We start from the raw sequence: 17,269 nt of genomic DNA, 5'->3' as shown, positions 1-17,269 counted from the left end.
GTATCTCTTGGAAGAATCTCCCTTTCAAATTATATATGTACAGAAAGGAAAAAAAAAAAGGTCATAGCTTATCAGCAAATAGCATGTTTTCGTTCAGAAGAAAATTTAAGCTGATCAGTTCCCTTTCTCTGTATTTTAAACCTGTAGTTTGTGGGCTGTTAAGAGCAATGGCACAATTGTATGTTTACTCTTCAGCAAATCTGTGCCTCTTGGTGGACAAGAATACTGTTTGGTTTCTGTAAGTTGCAGTTTTGAATGAAAAATGGTAAATGGACTTACATCTATTGGTTTTAATGTATTTTAGCCATCTATTTTAAAGTGTAAAGACATGTTTTTTAGAAGCAGGATAATATTCCTTATCTTTAATAATGCAAAGCATAACTTCAGTAATGGCTACATAATTATGTCCAAAACTTGAATGGTAAGAATACTAAAAGTTTGGTGCTGAAATTTAATTTCCCTATACCAGAGAGAGAGGAGAGAGCTTTGGTATGCTGGTCCATATAAGAACATGGCTCCTTTCCTTTTGATAGCCTGATCACGTGTAAATGAGATGTTAGTTTATTGTATTTCTAAAGACTTCTTTATAGCACATTTTATGTACCTTTTCAGTCCTCCTTTCTCCTTACTCCCTTATTTAAAAAAAAAAAAACAGGGACTTAAAAAATGACTAGTAAGAAATTTGAAGTACAGGAAAAGACAGAGCCAACAGAATTAACAACTATCATCTGCTTTTCATTGATTTATATCATTACCATATCTGCCTTTTGCTTAGTAAGCATTCTTGCTTTGTAACTTTGACTTTATATTTCTGAGTTCTGTAAAGCACATATATGTATATAATATAGCGATTTGGTTCTAAAAACCAGCAATCTTACTTTTACTCCATCTTAGAAAATCACCTCAAGTAAATGGCCTCTGGCAACTAAACCTAAAAAAGCACAATTTAAAAAGATCCATGTTAGGACACTTCTAAATAATAAAGAGAAAGGGTAATTATCAGAGGGATAAGAAAAGGTGTTTTGCTGGGCATTAAAGAAAGAAAGAGGACTGATTTCATACAGTGCAAGTTTCATAAGTCAGGCAAGTGCCAATTACAAAAGATGATAAAATTGATAGTGAAGAAGTCATGCTCACAATATATAAAGAGAACTTCTTGTCAAGTTCTTTTCCCACTAGTATTATTATCAATAAATATTATTTTGTTATGTTTAAAACAGACAGCAGCTTCATGATATATATATATCCCTAACCCAGGAAACTCACAAAGGCTCCCATATGCAAACACTTTAGGAAGAAAAATTATGCATGCAGGTCTCATTACCAAAAATGTTTTTAGTGTAGGAATTACAAAAGACTATCAAAATAACTTGAATTTGGATGATGAACATTCTGGTTCATTATACTGGTCCTCACTGATAACAGGCTCCTTTCTAGACAGTTTGTGGTTCTTCATTTGCCCTTGAAATGTCTCATGTTAAATATGTTCTGATGTGTCTTCATCTATGTTGGTTCTGCCCCGCCTAAAACATAAGCTTCTCAAATGCAACAAGCTACTAGCTAGTTACACTTAAGTCTCCCATAATGCCATAATTTTAAATATAAGAGTTCCTAAGAATCACCTGGTGAGCCAAACAGATTCCTTGGCCCACCTCAGAACCTGCTAAACAAACATGTAACTGATATAGATGGTCTTTGGACCACGCTGACAGACGCTGTCCCGATGCTTTAATACAAGCCAAAGTAACGTGGAATCGCAGAGCACAAAGTCTTCAGAAAGACATCAGGCTTTTTCTCATTTTGACACAAGAGCAACTTTATTAAAGCAAAGAACTGAATATAAATTTAAAGGACTTCACCTCCATAATCTCTCCTAACTTACATCCTCACTGAGAAATTGTGCAAGGTTAAGTTTACTTTTTTCTAGTGCCGCTGTTTTGGCTCGTCTTGGTAATCTCATCTTCATTTCTGATTCTGGTTCTGGAACTTCAGGATCACTAAACAGATGTTGAAAATACACCAATTTAGATACAATCTTTAAAACCAGTTCATTTATAAATAAAACTCTTTGTTTCTGACCCACATTCTATCAGTGTGTAATTGATAGCCTGATTCCACTAACTAAGCTTAAAAATAAAATCTCAAAACAATAACCAAAAACCACTGACTGGCTATCAGCAAAGCGAATCGTGGAAATTCTTATTCTTTTATATACTGTATGGAACGTGGTGGTATACAGAAGGGGCCAAAAAAAACTGACCAAACTTTTGCAGTGCTGCTTTTCATAATTAAAGAAACCGTAACAACTGTCCAAGAGGTTTTGTTTTGGAACTAGAGAAGTGAAAAAAAAAAAATAAGTTCCCTTGATTTAGGCAATAAATTACTAAAACATTGTAAACAAGTTTCCCCTGTCCCTAAAAAACACTTAAAATTTAATCGACTTAATCTAAAGATATGTACTGAAAATATACACAATACAATTTTACCAGTGAATAGATGAATGCAAGAAAGCTATAACCTTTCTGCTCTAATAGTTGCTTAATTGACAGAAACCAAAAATAAACATACTACCAGACAATATATGCAAATTGTAGGCAGAATTATTCTATCATTATAAATGTAGAGAACCTAAATGTTATCTAAATCAAGAGTCTGCCAATTCAAGATCAAAAAGGAATCATACATACAGGGTCACGTAATTAAAAGAATATATGGAAACACAAAATAAGAGAATGTATTAAAGATGACTAAATAGTGCTAAACGCCATGCCAACTAACAGGCAAAAGCACACAGGCCATAGAGTCAATGTTCCTGATAATGGAATTTTAGGCTATATATCCAACAAACGGCTATTTGTAATTTTCACTGACTAACGTGTTAAATATTGTTTCTCATTCACAGAAGAAAATTACAATTTTTTTCTACGACTTAACATACTGAAGATAGGTCTCTTTATATATTCTGGACATGCCTGGCATACCTTTCAGAGTCCGCCTCAGTAGTCTGACGTTTCCTGTTCATCCTAGCTGAAGTTGTCACTTTTTTCCGCCCTTAAAGACATTATAATTTATAATCAAAATTTACTATGAATTGCTTATTATTTTTAACCTACTTCCTGAGCTATCTAAATCCTTTATTTTCAGCACAACAATCCTCTTCACATTTCCTCCTTGTTCCCAACCACCTTTATACCAATTATCAACACCACAGAGAAAAGGAACCCAAGCAAGATTAAAATTTACATTACAGCTGACCCTTGAACAACATAGGTTTCTTTCAATAAATATATTGGAAATTTTTTGATTTTTGACAATTTTGAAAAACCTTGCAGATGAACCACTTAGCCTAGAAAGTGAAAAAATTAAAAAGTATGTTTTCAATGAATAAAATATATGTAGATACTATTTTGTCATTTACTACCATAAAATATACATAAACTTATTATAAAAAGTTAAAATTTCTCAAAACTTACACACACACAGTCTATATACATGGTACCATATGCAGTTGGGAGAAATGTAAAACATTTTTTTCTCTAACTTTGTTGTAATACAGTATTTAATACATATACAAAATATGCATTAATTGACTATATATGTTATTAGTAAGGATTCTGGTCAACAGTAGGCTATTAGCAGTTAGGATTTTAGGGAGCCAAAAGTTATACTTGGATTTCTGACTGTGGGAGTTGGCATCTTTACCCCCCTGCATGTTCAAAGGTCAACTTTAATTTCTTTTGTAAGCGCTGATAATGGGCAAGGGAAAATATGGAAATTATAAGCAAATTTATATGGAGGCAAATTTTAGTTCAATGTATTTGGGGACAGAAGCATATAAAAACACGTTATATAAAGGAAGTACTTCTGTTACACTATAGCATGAGGGATATGGATAGACTAATGAAAACTAATGTTAGAAAGGTAGCTTATGTCCATAAACAGGTCCTAAAGAAACAGAAGTTTAATCAGTAAGGTAATGCCTTTTGTAAAATATTTAAATATATATATGGCCAATTCAAATATGAGTTCTAAAATACGTTTCAATGTAAAAAACTAGAAACGTTCTGTACAAGGTTGCAAAAATTCTACTTGCTAGAAATTTACAAGGTTAAAAAGTAAGACAAAGTTTGACCTGTGATGTTCCTCACTTATGATAAGAAATAAAACATAGCATGGATACATGAAGTTTGGACTATTAAAAAAAGGATGGAGTTCTTATGGTATATTATCTAAAAGCAATCTGATCAAAACCAAATTGTTTAGTATGACAATCTCTTTGAATATTATGTACCCTACTCACATTAGACTTTTTTTCCCCACACCTTACATATTTGCTTTTACAAATGTATTTGTTCCTACATCCTCCCCCACCCCCCCAAAAAAAAAAAAAATGGAAAGAAAAAACAACAGGGCTGGCCGGTTAGTTCAGTTGGTTAGAGCATAGTTCTGTTAACACCAAGAGTCTAGGGTTAAATCCCTGTTTAAAAAAAAAAAAAAAGTTTACCCCTAAGAAAATATCCAACAATATGGGACTAATTTAGAACAATATCCAGCAACTGGTGTTTAAATAAATGGTTACAAAACAATATATGGTCATATTACATTTTAGAAAAAAATTAAATCTGCATAGAAGGAGGCCTTAAAAAATATTTTTCAAAGATTAAAATTATGGTTGGCTCACTGGTGGGAATATCAGTGTTCTCTACAGTAGTTCGCTTGCTTGGATGTATGTTCTGATTCTTCTATAATAAGCATGCACTGCTTTTTGTAATGAGGAAATAAGACAATAAAAAGATCTTGAACTTAAAATTTTTTTCCAAGTAATCCCTTAGTAGTCAACATTTGCTTTATTCCAGCAAATCCCCTATTGTTGGATATCACTTGGGTAATAAATTAAGTTTGGAAAATATGAAATAAGGGGAAAAGGAGAACAAAAAAATAGTATGGGAATAAAAGAAAAAAATGCTTAGTCATATAAAGGATAGAAAGCAAATAACTGATAATACAAAACCATCATTTAACCAAATCTTAATTTAACCCAAATAGTACTTTGCAATATGATCTTTCGCATCAGATTTCTTTCAATCAAAAGCACTTGAAGCAACACTGATTTTATAATCTTTAAATACAAAGCACTGTAAGAATTAAAAAGAAACATTAAAAAATCTTTATTCCTAAGGAAACGAAGAAAAGGAAACTTGTAACGTATTTATTATTGGGAAACAAACTGAAAACAATTTTCTTATAAAGCTAGTCAATCCATACACTACCTCTGTTAGTCTTTTGCTGAGTGGATTTTGATGCTCGTGTTGATTTTACATCCTTGAGAGGAGTCATATATACTTCTTTATTATTTTCTATTAAAGGAAATAAAAGATAGCCTCATGAAATTTTTTTTTTTTTTTTGTCTTTTTTGTCTTTTTCCGTGTCCGGCAACGGATCGCAACCCTCAGTGTTGCCCCCATACCGGACCGGGGACCGGCAACGGGATTGCAACCCTCGGCGTTGCTCCCGCGCCTCGCTCAGCCAGTGAGCAGGAACCGGTCTGTATGTGGGATCCGAACCCTCGGGCGGGAGCGCCGCCGCACTTCCCAAGCGGCGCACTTATCCAGTGCGCCACCGGGCCGGCCCCCTCATGAAATATTTTAAATGACCTTTTCAAGTCCATATTTCATAAAACAAATGACAGATAGTCCTATTAGCTACTATTAAAAGGTTAGCATAAATCATTGTTCCAAAAAATGTGAACACTGGAAAACAAGCAAAACTCCTAACAAGATGATCAGATGGTGAGAAATGTATGCAAAAAAACCTTGGAAAGTAGAATATCATCAGTAATACTCTTCCCCAAAGGGATTGATTAGAGAAAATTTTCATTCATTTCTGAAATCCAACCAAACATGTTACAGAAGAAATAAAATATATCTCAGTAAAGATGAAAAGGACAGAATCTTATAAATATTCAGGTCAGTATGTCATTACCATCTTCATTTTGAAAACTGATTATAGCTGTATTGGCATCCTGTGTTGCTACGGCTCGGTCACCAAATTCTTTATTTCCTTTTTCTAACTGAATCTTGATTTTCTCCAAAGCTCTCAGACATGTTCTATCCTTTACTTGCTATAAAAGAAAACATTAAAATTTCTTAAACACAGCATTTTCTAATCTTCTTTCAAAAAGTTATATACCAGTATCAAGTTGTTCAAAAACATTCTAAAAATTATGTTAAATTTATGAAGGAAATATTTACTTCATATGAGCAGTCACAGTATGTTATCATATGTATAATTTAATATAATCATGTAAATTCTACTTTGATAAATATAAACACATGCTAATTAAAAGTAATTAGAAACTACTTTACCTCCAGAATCTCATTCAATAGAACCAGAAGGTCTTTTGCAAGATTGCTACTGAGTTCTAAAGAACTCAAGGATTTGGCATAGACACGAATTTCTGGTGAGCATGGATTTGTTAAGATCTCATTACATATTTTTAGAGCCAAGTTGTCATGTACTGTTAAGGCCTAGAAAATTAAGAGAAAATTCTTTGTAAATTGAAAATACGATTACAATACAGACCTACATATATAACAAACATTTCCAACTAATTATCTTGCCATAATCCCAAATGCAAAATGTCTAAAACCAAATTTAAGATCTCCCTCTCCCCCAACCCCCTCCACCAAAATAAACTCCCCTTCTTGACTTCTTGTAGTGGATGCTGTGATATAGGGTCTGGATCCACTCCCTGTTAGGACTGAAGCACTTATCCTGCAGTTGTTCTGAATTTTGGAGGCTAAGTTTACAGCTGCAGAACTTATGCAAGTTGATGACAGTGGGCCCCTCCCAAGTCACACCTCTTCCCCCAAGGGTTAGACTAACATGTTGACTGGCTGATGCACAGGTACCATAGCTCAGCTTGTCTCAATACTGGAAAACTCAAAGGAATATCTCCATTCTGGAACTCCCTATGGGATCAGCTGTGGTCTTTGCTTGCATGACAGTTCAACTGAGGCCTATGACCCAACCAACTTCCCTCACTCCTCCAGGATGTTGATAATGAGAGGACTCCCCGAACGATGTCAACAGTTCCTTTGATGTCCTCTGTTACCCCTACTTAGGACCTCAGAGTTTTCTTGAACTACTCCATCTCCCCTGCTTCTCAAGCTCTTTTAGGTTCTTGTAACCAAAAATTTTTTACTATGTCTATTTCTATTCTTTCCACTTTCTACTACTACTTTCTACTATTCCTTTTCTACATTCTTTTGTATCCTAATTATAAAGACTTTAACTGTTTTCTTTTTTTTATATATAATTTATTTTATTTATTGAATCAAAATCGATTATACATATTTTGGGGGTTGAACATTGAGATATGTTGATTTAATCAGTATTACTGGCATATATATTGTTACATAAATATTGCTTGTGGCATCTTCCCACCTTTGCAGCAGCCATGGATATCGTGATGGCTGTAGTGGACCACCCACGTGGGGGTGCTGTTTTTGGCATGCTCCTTGGCACTGGCGGTATGCCTGGTTGTGGGGTGTCCTTCTCCTTGCCTTGGGTCCCCTGGCAGGCCCCAAGGTGCTGTCATGTTGTTCCTGGTTGTGGGAGAGAGGTCCAGTCCCCTTATCCATGCCCGTTATCATGGTGGCTGTGGTGGGCCACCCACATGGAGAAGATGTTTTTGGCATGCTCCTTGGTGCTGGCAGTGTGCCTGGTTGTGGAGAATATCCGATCCCCAGCTCCATACCCCAGGTCCCCGAGTGGGTCCTGAGGCACTGGCACGGGGTGCCTGGTTGTGGGAGGGGGGTCCAGTCCCCTCTCCATGCCCCAGGTCCCTGGGTGGGCTGTGAGGCGCTGGTGCAGTGAGCCTGGTTGTGTGTGGGGGGGTCCAGTCCCCTTCTCCATGCCACGGGTTCCTTGGTGGGCAGTGAGGCACTGGTGCTGTGATCCTGGTTGTGGGAGGTGGTCTGGTCCCCTTCTCCATGCCCTGGGTCCCTGGGCAGGGCCCAAGGTGCTGGCATGGCATGCCTGGTTGTGGGAGAGGTCCAGTCCCCTTTTCCATGCCTCAGGTCCCCGGGTGGGCCCTGAAGCGCTGGCTCAGTGTGCCTGGTTGTGGGAGAGAGGTCCAGTCCCCAACTCCATACCCCGGGTCCCTGGGTGGGCCCCAAGGTGCTGGCTCAGTGTGCCTGGTTGTGGGAGAGAGGTCCAGTCCCCAACTCCATACCCCGGGTCCCTGGGTGGGCCCCAAGGTGCTGGCTCAGTGTGCCTGGTTGTGGGAGAGGTCCGGTCCCTTCTCCATGCCCTGGGTCCCTGGGCGGGGCCCAAGGTGCTGGTATGGTGTGCCTGGTTGTAGGAGAACTGTTTTCTTTATTAATATTATCTCTCCTTTCCTTTCACCAATTCACTTCATATAACCATCACTGACCACAAAATTAATCTTCTTGATAAGTTGCTTTCATCCCATAAACCCTTTCATCATAACCATTTCACCATAAGCTCTGCATAGTTACTCATTACAAATAAGGCCAATTCCGAATTCCTACCTTGGCCTTTGAAATCTATAATCTACTCCCAATGTTGTACTCTAACAGTCATAGCCAGGATCCTTAGGAGATGATGATTTTTCCATAGTCTCCCAAAATGATCTGCATAACCATCTACATTTACCACATATGCTAAAACATCTTTCCTTTCCAACAAAACCACTCCCCAAATCCCAATGAAGTCTAATTGAATTTTACCCAATGAGTTTTCAAACTACTAATGCTGTACTCATCGTTCCTACCATTTGAATCTTGCCTTTCTCTAAAGTCCTGAAGCACTTAGTAGCTATATCTCTGACCCTTACTATATTTTGCTAATATCTTTTGTAATCTTATCTTTCCAGTAGCATATACTATTGTAACTTAGCATATAACACTGTGACTTAAACAGAGTATGCAGTCACTAAATATCAAATGAATATAAAATAAAAATAGAACAGTACTTTCAACTTAATCAGTTGGCATCTGAAATCATTATTAACACATTAAATTTTAAAAGTGGTAACGTTTGACCAAATGTCATTAAAAGATTAAAAAAAGCAGCTAAAATTTAATTTGTAGGTTATTTTGCAGTTGACTTATCTTCTTTGAATAAAAGCCAAAATAAGTTTGAAGCGAGTTCTATTCTTTGAATTCTCCTTCCTTGTATCATCAGCAGCATAGCATGTAAGCCAACATTTGAAGACTCAGTGACTCCTAGATACCATGGGACATTACTTCAGAGTGATTAACAGCCAGTACAAGGTGGGGAGCAGAGTTTTGGGACTTATGAATTTTTAACTTTTCAGGAGTAAAAAACATCAGCATGGATTACTTCTATTTTCAGGACTTTTCCTTATTTCCCAAAAAATCTTTTTCTTTTTTTGTACTTTGTGTTATGTGCCACCATACAGACATTAAGTCCCAGGATCCAAACGCAGCTCCTCACTATTTCAAAGATTCTATGAGAAAGATTATTTTACCCAAACAACAGTGATCTGCACGCAGTCATCATCCTTACCATCCAAAGCCTAACACACCCACCTGATAATCTTGGGAATTCTTGGCCTGAGGATTTAATTCACTTGGTCTTGTCAAGTCAACAAGTAACTCAGCAACATTTGTGATATCTATTTCAGCTAAAGGAGAAGATGCAGGAGCACTGGCCAGTGTTTGCAGAGTTGGAAGAAAGGCTTCTTCAAAGCATTCCTGATTAGTCCTATTGAAAAACAAAGTGAAAGTATGTTGGCAGAACATCACGATACAAAAATCATGATTCTAAAATATATTATGTATAAAATTCACCCATCAATATAAAGTATATTTTCATGTACGAAAGAGCCAAATAATTCAAGTACATAAAATCTATGTAAGTTATTCTCATTTTATCATTTGTCCACTAAAGAAAAAGAGTACAAACAAAAAAATGACATTATAGACATAACTCATGGGGGGCCTGAATTTGATGTCAAGTCAGATTTTGATTTATCAATAGGGCAAAACAATACCTGTTTGCATAAGCAAACATAGGGAAGAACACGCCTAGGCAATGTCTAAGTTGAATATCCTCTTCAGTCACAGGATTGTACCATAACAAAATAAGACGAGAAAGAATCCTGCTGCTAACCAAAAGTCCAGAGAACATCAACTTTGCTAGTCCTTCTGCAGCTCCTGTCCTCAGTTCAGATACCTATAAAAATAACATCCATTAGAAGAAATTTTTTATTTGTATTTCCTTTTTAAGCCTCACAATGTAACCTAGCCTACAACATTTTTATATGAACTATCCAAAAATCACTTGTGTTACTATGAATTGGTTAAAGGAACATAAAAAGATTTTGTTTCTTCACAGCTAGACTAATGATTTTAGACAAACCTAATTAATTTTAAACAAATTGTTAGCCTAGTCATGAAAACTTCAATTCCCTTAAAATTATTTAGAAGAACCAAAAGGCCTCTTATAAATGTTGGGAAACAAAAAATAAAAACAATATGTATTTAAATGCTTAGCATTACTTAGCCATAAAAACCCCTCAGCATTGGTCCCTGCCATCAGAGGAAGTTACCTGTAAGCAAAAGCTTGAGAGGTGGGAGTGGCAATGTGTCTGAATAATGGATAGAATATGAACAGAAGGTGTACAAATAAAAAAAGGCATTGTTAGAAAGAGTAACCAAAACAAACCTAGAGAAGAAAAACAAAAAGAGATATAGTGGTATTAAAAAGGAGGTACTCATATAAAGTGGTGGTTAAGAATATTGGCTTTTGAGGCTAAATTCAATTCAAGCCTCTGATAACATCCTGGCTGCATGATACTGCACATGTTACTTCTCTGTGCCTCACCTTTTTCATATATAAAAAGGCAGTTAACAAAAGTACTTATCACATAAGACAGTGACAAGGACGAGGAAATAATATACATAAAGCTCTTAGTAGTGTCCTCTACAAAGTAAATCCTCAATAAATTTATTACAGGCATACTTCGGGGATATTACAGGTTCAGTTCTAGACTACCACAATTAAGTAAATATCACAATTAAGCAAGTCCCACGAATTTTATGGTTTTCTAGTGCTTATAAAGTTATGGTTACACTATACTGTAGTCTATTAAATGTGCAATAACGTTATATCTAAAATAACAATGTACATACCTTAATTAAAAAATACTTCACTGCTAAAAAAATGCTAACAATCATCTGAGCCTTCATGAAGTCCTAACCTTTTGGTGGTGGAGCATCTTGCCTTGATGTTTATATCTGCTGACTAATTAGGATGGTGGTTGCTGAAGGTTGGGATGGCTGTGGCAATTTCTTAAAATAAGAGAACAGTACGGTTTTGCTGCATCAATTGATTCTTCCTTTCACAAAAGATTTCACTATAGCATGTGATGCTGCTGTTTGACAGATTTTACCCACATTAGAACTTCTTTCAGTAGTGAAGTCAGTCCTCTCAAACCCTGCTGCTGTTTTACCAACTAAGTTTATGTAATATTCTAAATCCTTTGTTGTCATTTCAATAAAGGTCACAGCATATTCGCCAGGAGTAGACTCCATCTCAAGAAATCACTTTCCTCCTAATCCATTAAAGTTTCATCATGAGATTGTGGCAATTCAGTCACACCTTCAGGCACCACTTCAAATCCAAGTCTTGCTATTTCCATATCTGCAGTTACTTCCTCCACTGAAGTCTTGAATCCTTCAAAGTCATCCATGAGGGTTGTAATCAACTTCTTCCAAACTCCTGGTAATGTTGATATTTTGACCTCCTCCCATGAATCATGATTGTTCATTTCTTGTTTTTTTTTTTTTTTAATTTTCAACATACAGTGGGGCTGAGGCAGGAATGGTACTACAGCAGTGTCTGGGGTCAGAAGAACTTAATATAGTAGGATTAAGTCAAGCAGTTGGGTCAGGGGAGGCAGCACCTGCTCAGGAGGCTCAGTCTATCTATTCAGCATGGCCTCCACTTCTCCCTCTCTTTGTAACCCCATACCTGGAACCACGACCCATCTGCTGCTCCCTGATCATAACTGAAAAAGCACTTGGCCAGACTGTGGGTGGAACAGGCACCAGATTCGCTTATTGAGGGCCACAGCTTGTCCCAGCTCATAGTCTATACACCCAAGGATGGCTGTGTCACTTCTACCTCGACCATGTCTGCCTGCTGCAGCCAGACCAAATCCAGCTCACAGACAAGCCTGTTACCCCCAGCAGCCTGTTCCTGATACGTGCCCATGTTCTCAGTAAGCACCACTCTGAAGGCCACACACAGCCACAACATGATCCACCAGTAGAGCCCCCAGTCCTTGCGTCTGCCAGGGATATTCCCCCAGAAGTACAGGTCCTGGCAGCCCAGCTTGCCTGGCCCTGCAGGTTCCCTTCATGAAGCTTAAACATTTCTAGCTTTTGATTTGAAGTGAGAAACATGCAACTTTTCCTTTCATTTAAACACTTAGACACCATTAAAGCATTAATAATTGGCCTAATTTCAACATTGTTGTGTCTAGGGAATAGGAAGGCCTGAAGAGAGGGAGAAAGAGGGGAATGGTCAGTGGAATAGTCAGAATGCATACAGTTAGGAAGTTTGCCATCTTATAAGGGTGAAGTTCATGGTGCCCCAAAACAATTACATAGTAACATGAAAGATCATTGATCACAGAGCACAATTAAAAAGCTTGAAATCTTATGATAATTGCCAAAATGTGAGAGAGAAACATAAAGTGAGGACATGCTGATGAGAAATGATGAGAACAGACTTGCTCGTTGCAGAGTTGCCACAAACCTTAAGCTTGTAGAAAACAAAGTATCTGTGAAGTTCAATAAAACAAGCTATGCCTGTCTTATTGATGGAAAGAAAATTTGCTCAGTAGTCAGATTATAGAGACCTTGAAATTAGGTAAAGAAATTCAAGCTTAGTGAGGTAATATATGGAGCCACTAAAGATTTTTGAAAAGGTGGATAGACAAGATTTAAATGAGATTTCAGGAAAATTCATTTACAGGAATGAAAGACAAGTCTAAACTAAGGAATCAGAAGAAAAAACAATGTAATGAGCAAATAGAAGAGCTATTTCAAAAACTTTCAAAACTCAAAAATAGAAAAGATGTAGAGGTCAATAACATTAATAAGTGCTAGGGTACCGGCATGTGTTTTCCGTACATACAACACATTTATTGAAAATGAAAGGATGAGACTCTTGCAAACACATATAGTTGGATCTCAGTTTTTTGTTTTTTAACCTCTGTCTTTAGATTGAAGAGTTTAGCCCATTTACACTTAAGAAGTTACTGGTAAGAAAGGATTTCTGCCATTTTTCAGTCAAAATGTTCTAAGTCAAAAACTATTACAAGACACAAAGGACATTAAATATTGATAAAAAGTTCAACTTATGAAAAAGATATAACAATTATAAACATATGTACACCAAACAATTGAGCCCCCAAATATGTGAACAAACAGAGGGAACCCCAAAATAATAGTTGGAAGATGGCATTCAGGCCAGCAACAGAGCCAGCCTGATGCCTAGAGATCCAGAGAGATGGGGACTGTGGGCCAACGGAACCAACTGACACCTGGGATCCTGAAACAGTGGCCAGGATAGCCCCAGCCCTGCCCGCAACCAGATCTCAGAATGTACTTATTAACTATGTGCTTTTCTTTGGAGTATTTGACTTATCTGCTCATGCCCTTCATCAAATTTCTGCTCTTTCTAATTCATTTTTAAGAGTTCTTTTTGCAATAAGAATGTTAAACTTTATGTGTGTGTAAAAAAGTAGATAGAATAATGGTTACCAGAGGCTGGGAGTGGTGGTGGTAGGGGGAAAAATTAGAAGTGAACTAATGGGGACAAAACTATGCTTTCTACCCTAAGTGAATCATTGTGCAGTATATGCATGTATTGAAACAACACACTGTACCCCACAAAAATAAATGTAAATAGAATTAAATAAAAAAAAAAATAGTTGGAAAATGCCAATACCTCACTTTCAGTAATGGATAGAAAGAGATCAATAAGGAAACAGAAATAGAACATTATAAACCAACTATACCTACCAAACATGTATGAAACATTCCATCCAACAATAGCAGAATACATATTCTTCTCAAGTGTACATGTAACATTCTCAAGGATAGACCATATGTAGGCCCAAAACAAGTCTCAATAAATTTATAAAGACTGAAATCTCACAAACTATTTTCTCCTACCACAATGGAATAAACCTAGAAATTGATAACAGAGGGAAAACTGGAAAATTCACACTTGTGTAAATTAAACAATACACTCTTATGACACCAATCAGTCAAAGAAGAAATCACAAGGGAAATTAGAAAATACTTAGAGATGAATGAAAATGAAAACACAACAAATGAAAACTTACAGAATGCAGTGAAAGGAATTCTGAGAGGGAAATTTGTAGGCGTAAACACCTACATTAAAAAAAAAAGATCTCAAATCAATAACCTATCCTTACACCTTAAGGAACAAGAAAAAGAGTCAACTAAACCCAAGAGTAGAAGAAAGAAGGAAATTAGATTAGAGCTGATGTAAACAAATAAAGATAGAAAAACAGAAAAATTAACAAAACCAAAAGTTGATTCTTTAAAAATATCAACACAATTGACAAACCTTCAGTTAAGACTGACAGAGAGAAGATGCAAAAAACTAAAATTAGAAATGAAAGTGGATACATCACTGCTGAACTTACAGAAATAAAAACTGAAATGCCAATGAATTCAATAACCTAGATGAAAGGGACAGCTTTCTAGAAACACACCAATTACCAAAGCTGACTCAGGAAAAAATGAAAAATCTGAACAGTAAACAGATAAGTAAATAAAAACCTCTCAAAAAGATTACTCCAGCACCAGATGTCTTCACTAAAAAATTCTACCAAATATTTAAAGAATTGACATCAGTCTTTCTCAAAGTCTTCCAATACATAAAGGAGAAGGGAATAATTTCTAAGTTTATGAGGCCAGTACTACCCTGATAACCAAAGCCAGACAAAGACACTACAAGAAAACTACAGACCAATATCCCTATTGAATACAGATGCAAAAATCTTCACCAAAATACTCTACAAGCCAAATCCAATAGCATGTTAAAATCCCATGGCCAAATGGGATTTATCCCAAGAATGCAAAGATGACTCAAAACAAGAAAATCAGGCAATATAATGCACATCAATTAAAAAAAAAGGAAAAACAAAAAACCATGTGAACATCTCAGGTGATGTAGAAAAAGCATTTGACAAAATCTAACACCTTTTCATAATTAAAAAAACTAATAAAAAAACCACCCAGCAAGTAAGAACAGAAGTAAACTTCTCCTCAAAATGATAAAGGGCATTTATGAAAAACCCACACTACTATCTTACTCAGTGGTAAAAGACTGAAAACTTTCTCCCTAATATCAGGAATAAAAAAGGTTGTCGACTTTAGCCACTTAACCACTGCTGTACAACACTGTAGTAGAAGTTCTGGCCAGTGCAATTAGAAAGGAAAAAGAAATAAAAGGTTTCCAAATTTGAACGAAAGAACTAAACTATATCTATTCACAGATGACATAATCTTACATAAAAAAAATCCCAAAGAATCTACAAAAAAACCTACTAGATCCAATAAACAAATTTAGCAAAGTTGCAGCATAAAAATCAAATCAACACACAGAAAAGCCCAGTTGAGTTTCTACACACTAGCAATCTAAAAAGGAAATTAAGAAAAAATTCCATTTACAATAGCATCCAAAAGAATAAAGAACCCAGGAATAAATGTAACCAAGGAAATAAAAGACTTGTTATGCTGAAAACTATAGAACCTTGCCAAAAGAAATTAATGACAACTTAAATAAGTGGAAAGACATCCCATGTTCATGGACTGGAAGACTGAACATTGATAAGGCTACCCAATGCAGCCTACAAGGCAATACCTATCCAAATTCCAATGGACATTTTTGCAGAAATGGAAAAGCCAATCCTTAAATTCATATGGAAATTGCAAGGGACCTTTGCAATAGCCAAACAATATGAAACTGAAGAACAAAGTTGGAGAACTCACACTTCACAATTTCATAACTTACTAATAAGTTATACTAATCAAAACAGTGTGGACTATGGTGAAGAGACATGGCAAATAAATAAATGAATGAATAAATAAAAACATGGAACTGGCATAAGGACAGACATATAGAGTCCAAAAATAAACTCTTAAATCTATTATCAAATGGTTCTCAACAAGGTGCCAAAATGGTCTCTTCAACTAATGGTGTTGGGACAATTGGATGTTCCCCGACCTCACACCATATATAAGAATATTAACTAAAAATGCATCAACAGGCTAAAAACAAAAGCTAAAACCATAAAATTCTTAGAAGAAAGCAGAGGAATAAAACTTCTTGATCTGAATTTCACAATGGATTCTTAGATATGGCACCAAAAGCACAAATAACAAAAGAAAAAAACAGGTAAATTAGTTTTCATCAAAATTAAAATTTTTTACATATCTAAGAACATTATCAAGTAAGTGAAAAGGTAACCTATAAAACAGAAGAAAATACTTGCAAATTGTATATCTGACAAGAATCTACCACCCAGACTATACAAAGAACACCATAAAGACAACCAATTTAAAAATGGGCAAAGGACTTGATAGACATTTCTCCAAAAAAGATACAAAAATGGCCAAGTAGCACATAAAAAGATACTCAGCATCATTAGTCATTAAGGAAATGCAAGTCAAAACTACAATGAGGCACCACTTCACATCTACTAGGACGGCTATCATTTTTTAAAAATGGAAAATAAGTTTTGAGAAGAATGTGGAGAAACTGAAGGTGAGAAGGTAAAATGGCTCAGCCACTGTGGAAATAGTTTGGCAGGCCCTCAAAAAGTTAAAAAAAAAAATTACCCTATGACCCAGTAATCCTATTCCCAGGTATACACCCAAAAGAAGTGAAAATAGGTACTCAAACAAATACATACACATTCATGTTCATAGCAGCACTATTCACAATAACTAAAAGGTAGAAAGAGCCCAAATGTCCTTCAGTGGATGAACAGATAAACAAATTGGATATACAAGTAGTCTTCAAAAGTTTATGGACAGATTCACATTACCTTCTAATTCTATTTTTCCACAAACTTTTTGAAGTACCCTTGCACATAAAATGAAATTATTACTCAGCCATAAAAAGGAACAGAGTACTATTAGAAGCTACAATGTGAATGGACCTGAAAAAC

The 17,269-nt window shown here is 36.0% G+C and overlaps 1 protein-coding gene across 1 annotated transcript in view; it reads right to left on the bottom strand.

The window, feature by feature from the left end:
• Window positions 1-1,787: 1,787 nt before the first annotated feature.
• The window catches only part of NCAPG (non-SMC condensin I complex, subunit G), a 44,082-nt gene continuing 28,600 nt past the window's right edge, over window positions 1,788-17,269 (bottom strand). Inside the window, exons 15-21 of the mRNA XM_008588270.1 lie at window positions 10,043-10,224; window positions 9,579-9,753; window positions 6,366-6,527; window positions 5,983-6,121; window positions 5,271-5,357; window positions 2,982-3,051; window positions 1,788-1,997 (exon numbers count right to left, since the gene is read on the bottom strand). Of these exons, the coding sequence (XP_008586492.1) occupies window positions 1,874-1,997; window positions 2,982-3,051; window positions 5,271-5,357; window positions 5,983-6,121; window positions 6,366-6,527; window positions 9,579-9,753; window positions 10,043-10,224 (939 nt within the window). The 3' untranslated portion in view covers window positions 1,788-1,873. The remainder of the gene's footprint in view (window positions 1,998-2,981; window positions 3,052-5,270; window positions 5,358-5,982; window positions 6,122-6,365; window positions 6,528-9,578; window positions 9,754-10,042; window positions 10,225-17,269) is intronic.

Source organism: Galeopterus variegatus, unplaced genomic scaffold, assembly GCF_000696425.1.
Source record: "Galeopterus variegatus unplaced genomic scaffold, G_variegatus-3.0.2 Scaffold123, whole genome shotgun sequence".
NCBI classification, from domain to species: Eukaryota; Metazoa; Chordata; class Mammalia; order Dermoptera; family Cynocephalidae; genus Galeopterus; species Galeopterus variegatus.
Note: the sequence above shows the minus strand (reverse complement) of the source record. Positions and strands in the feature narration are given on the sequence as shown.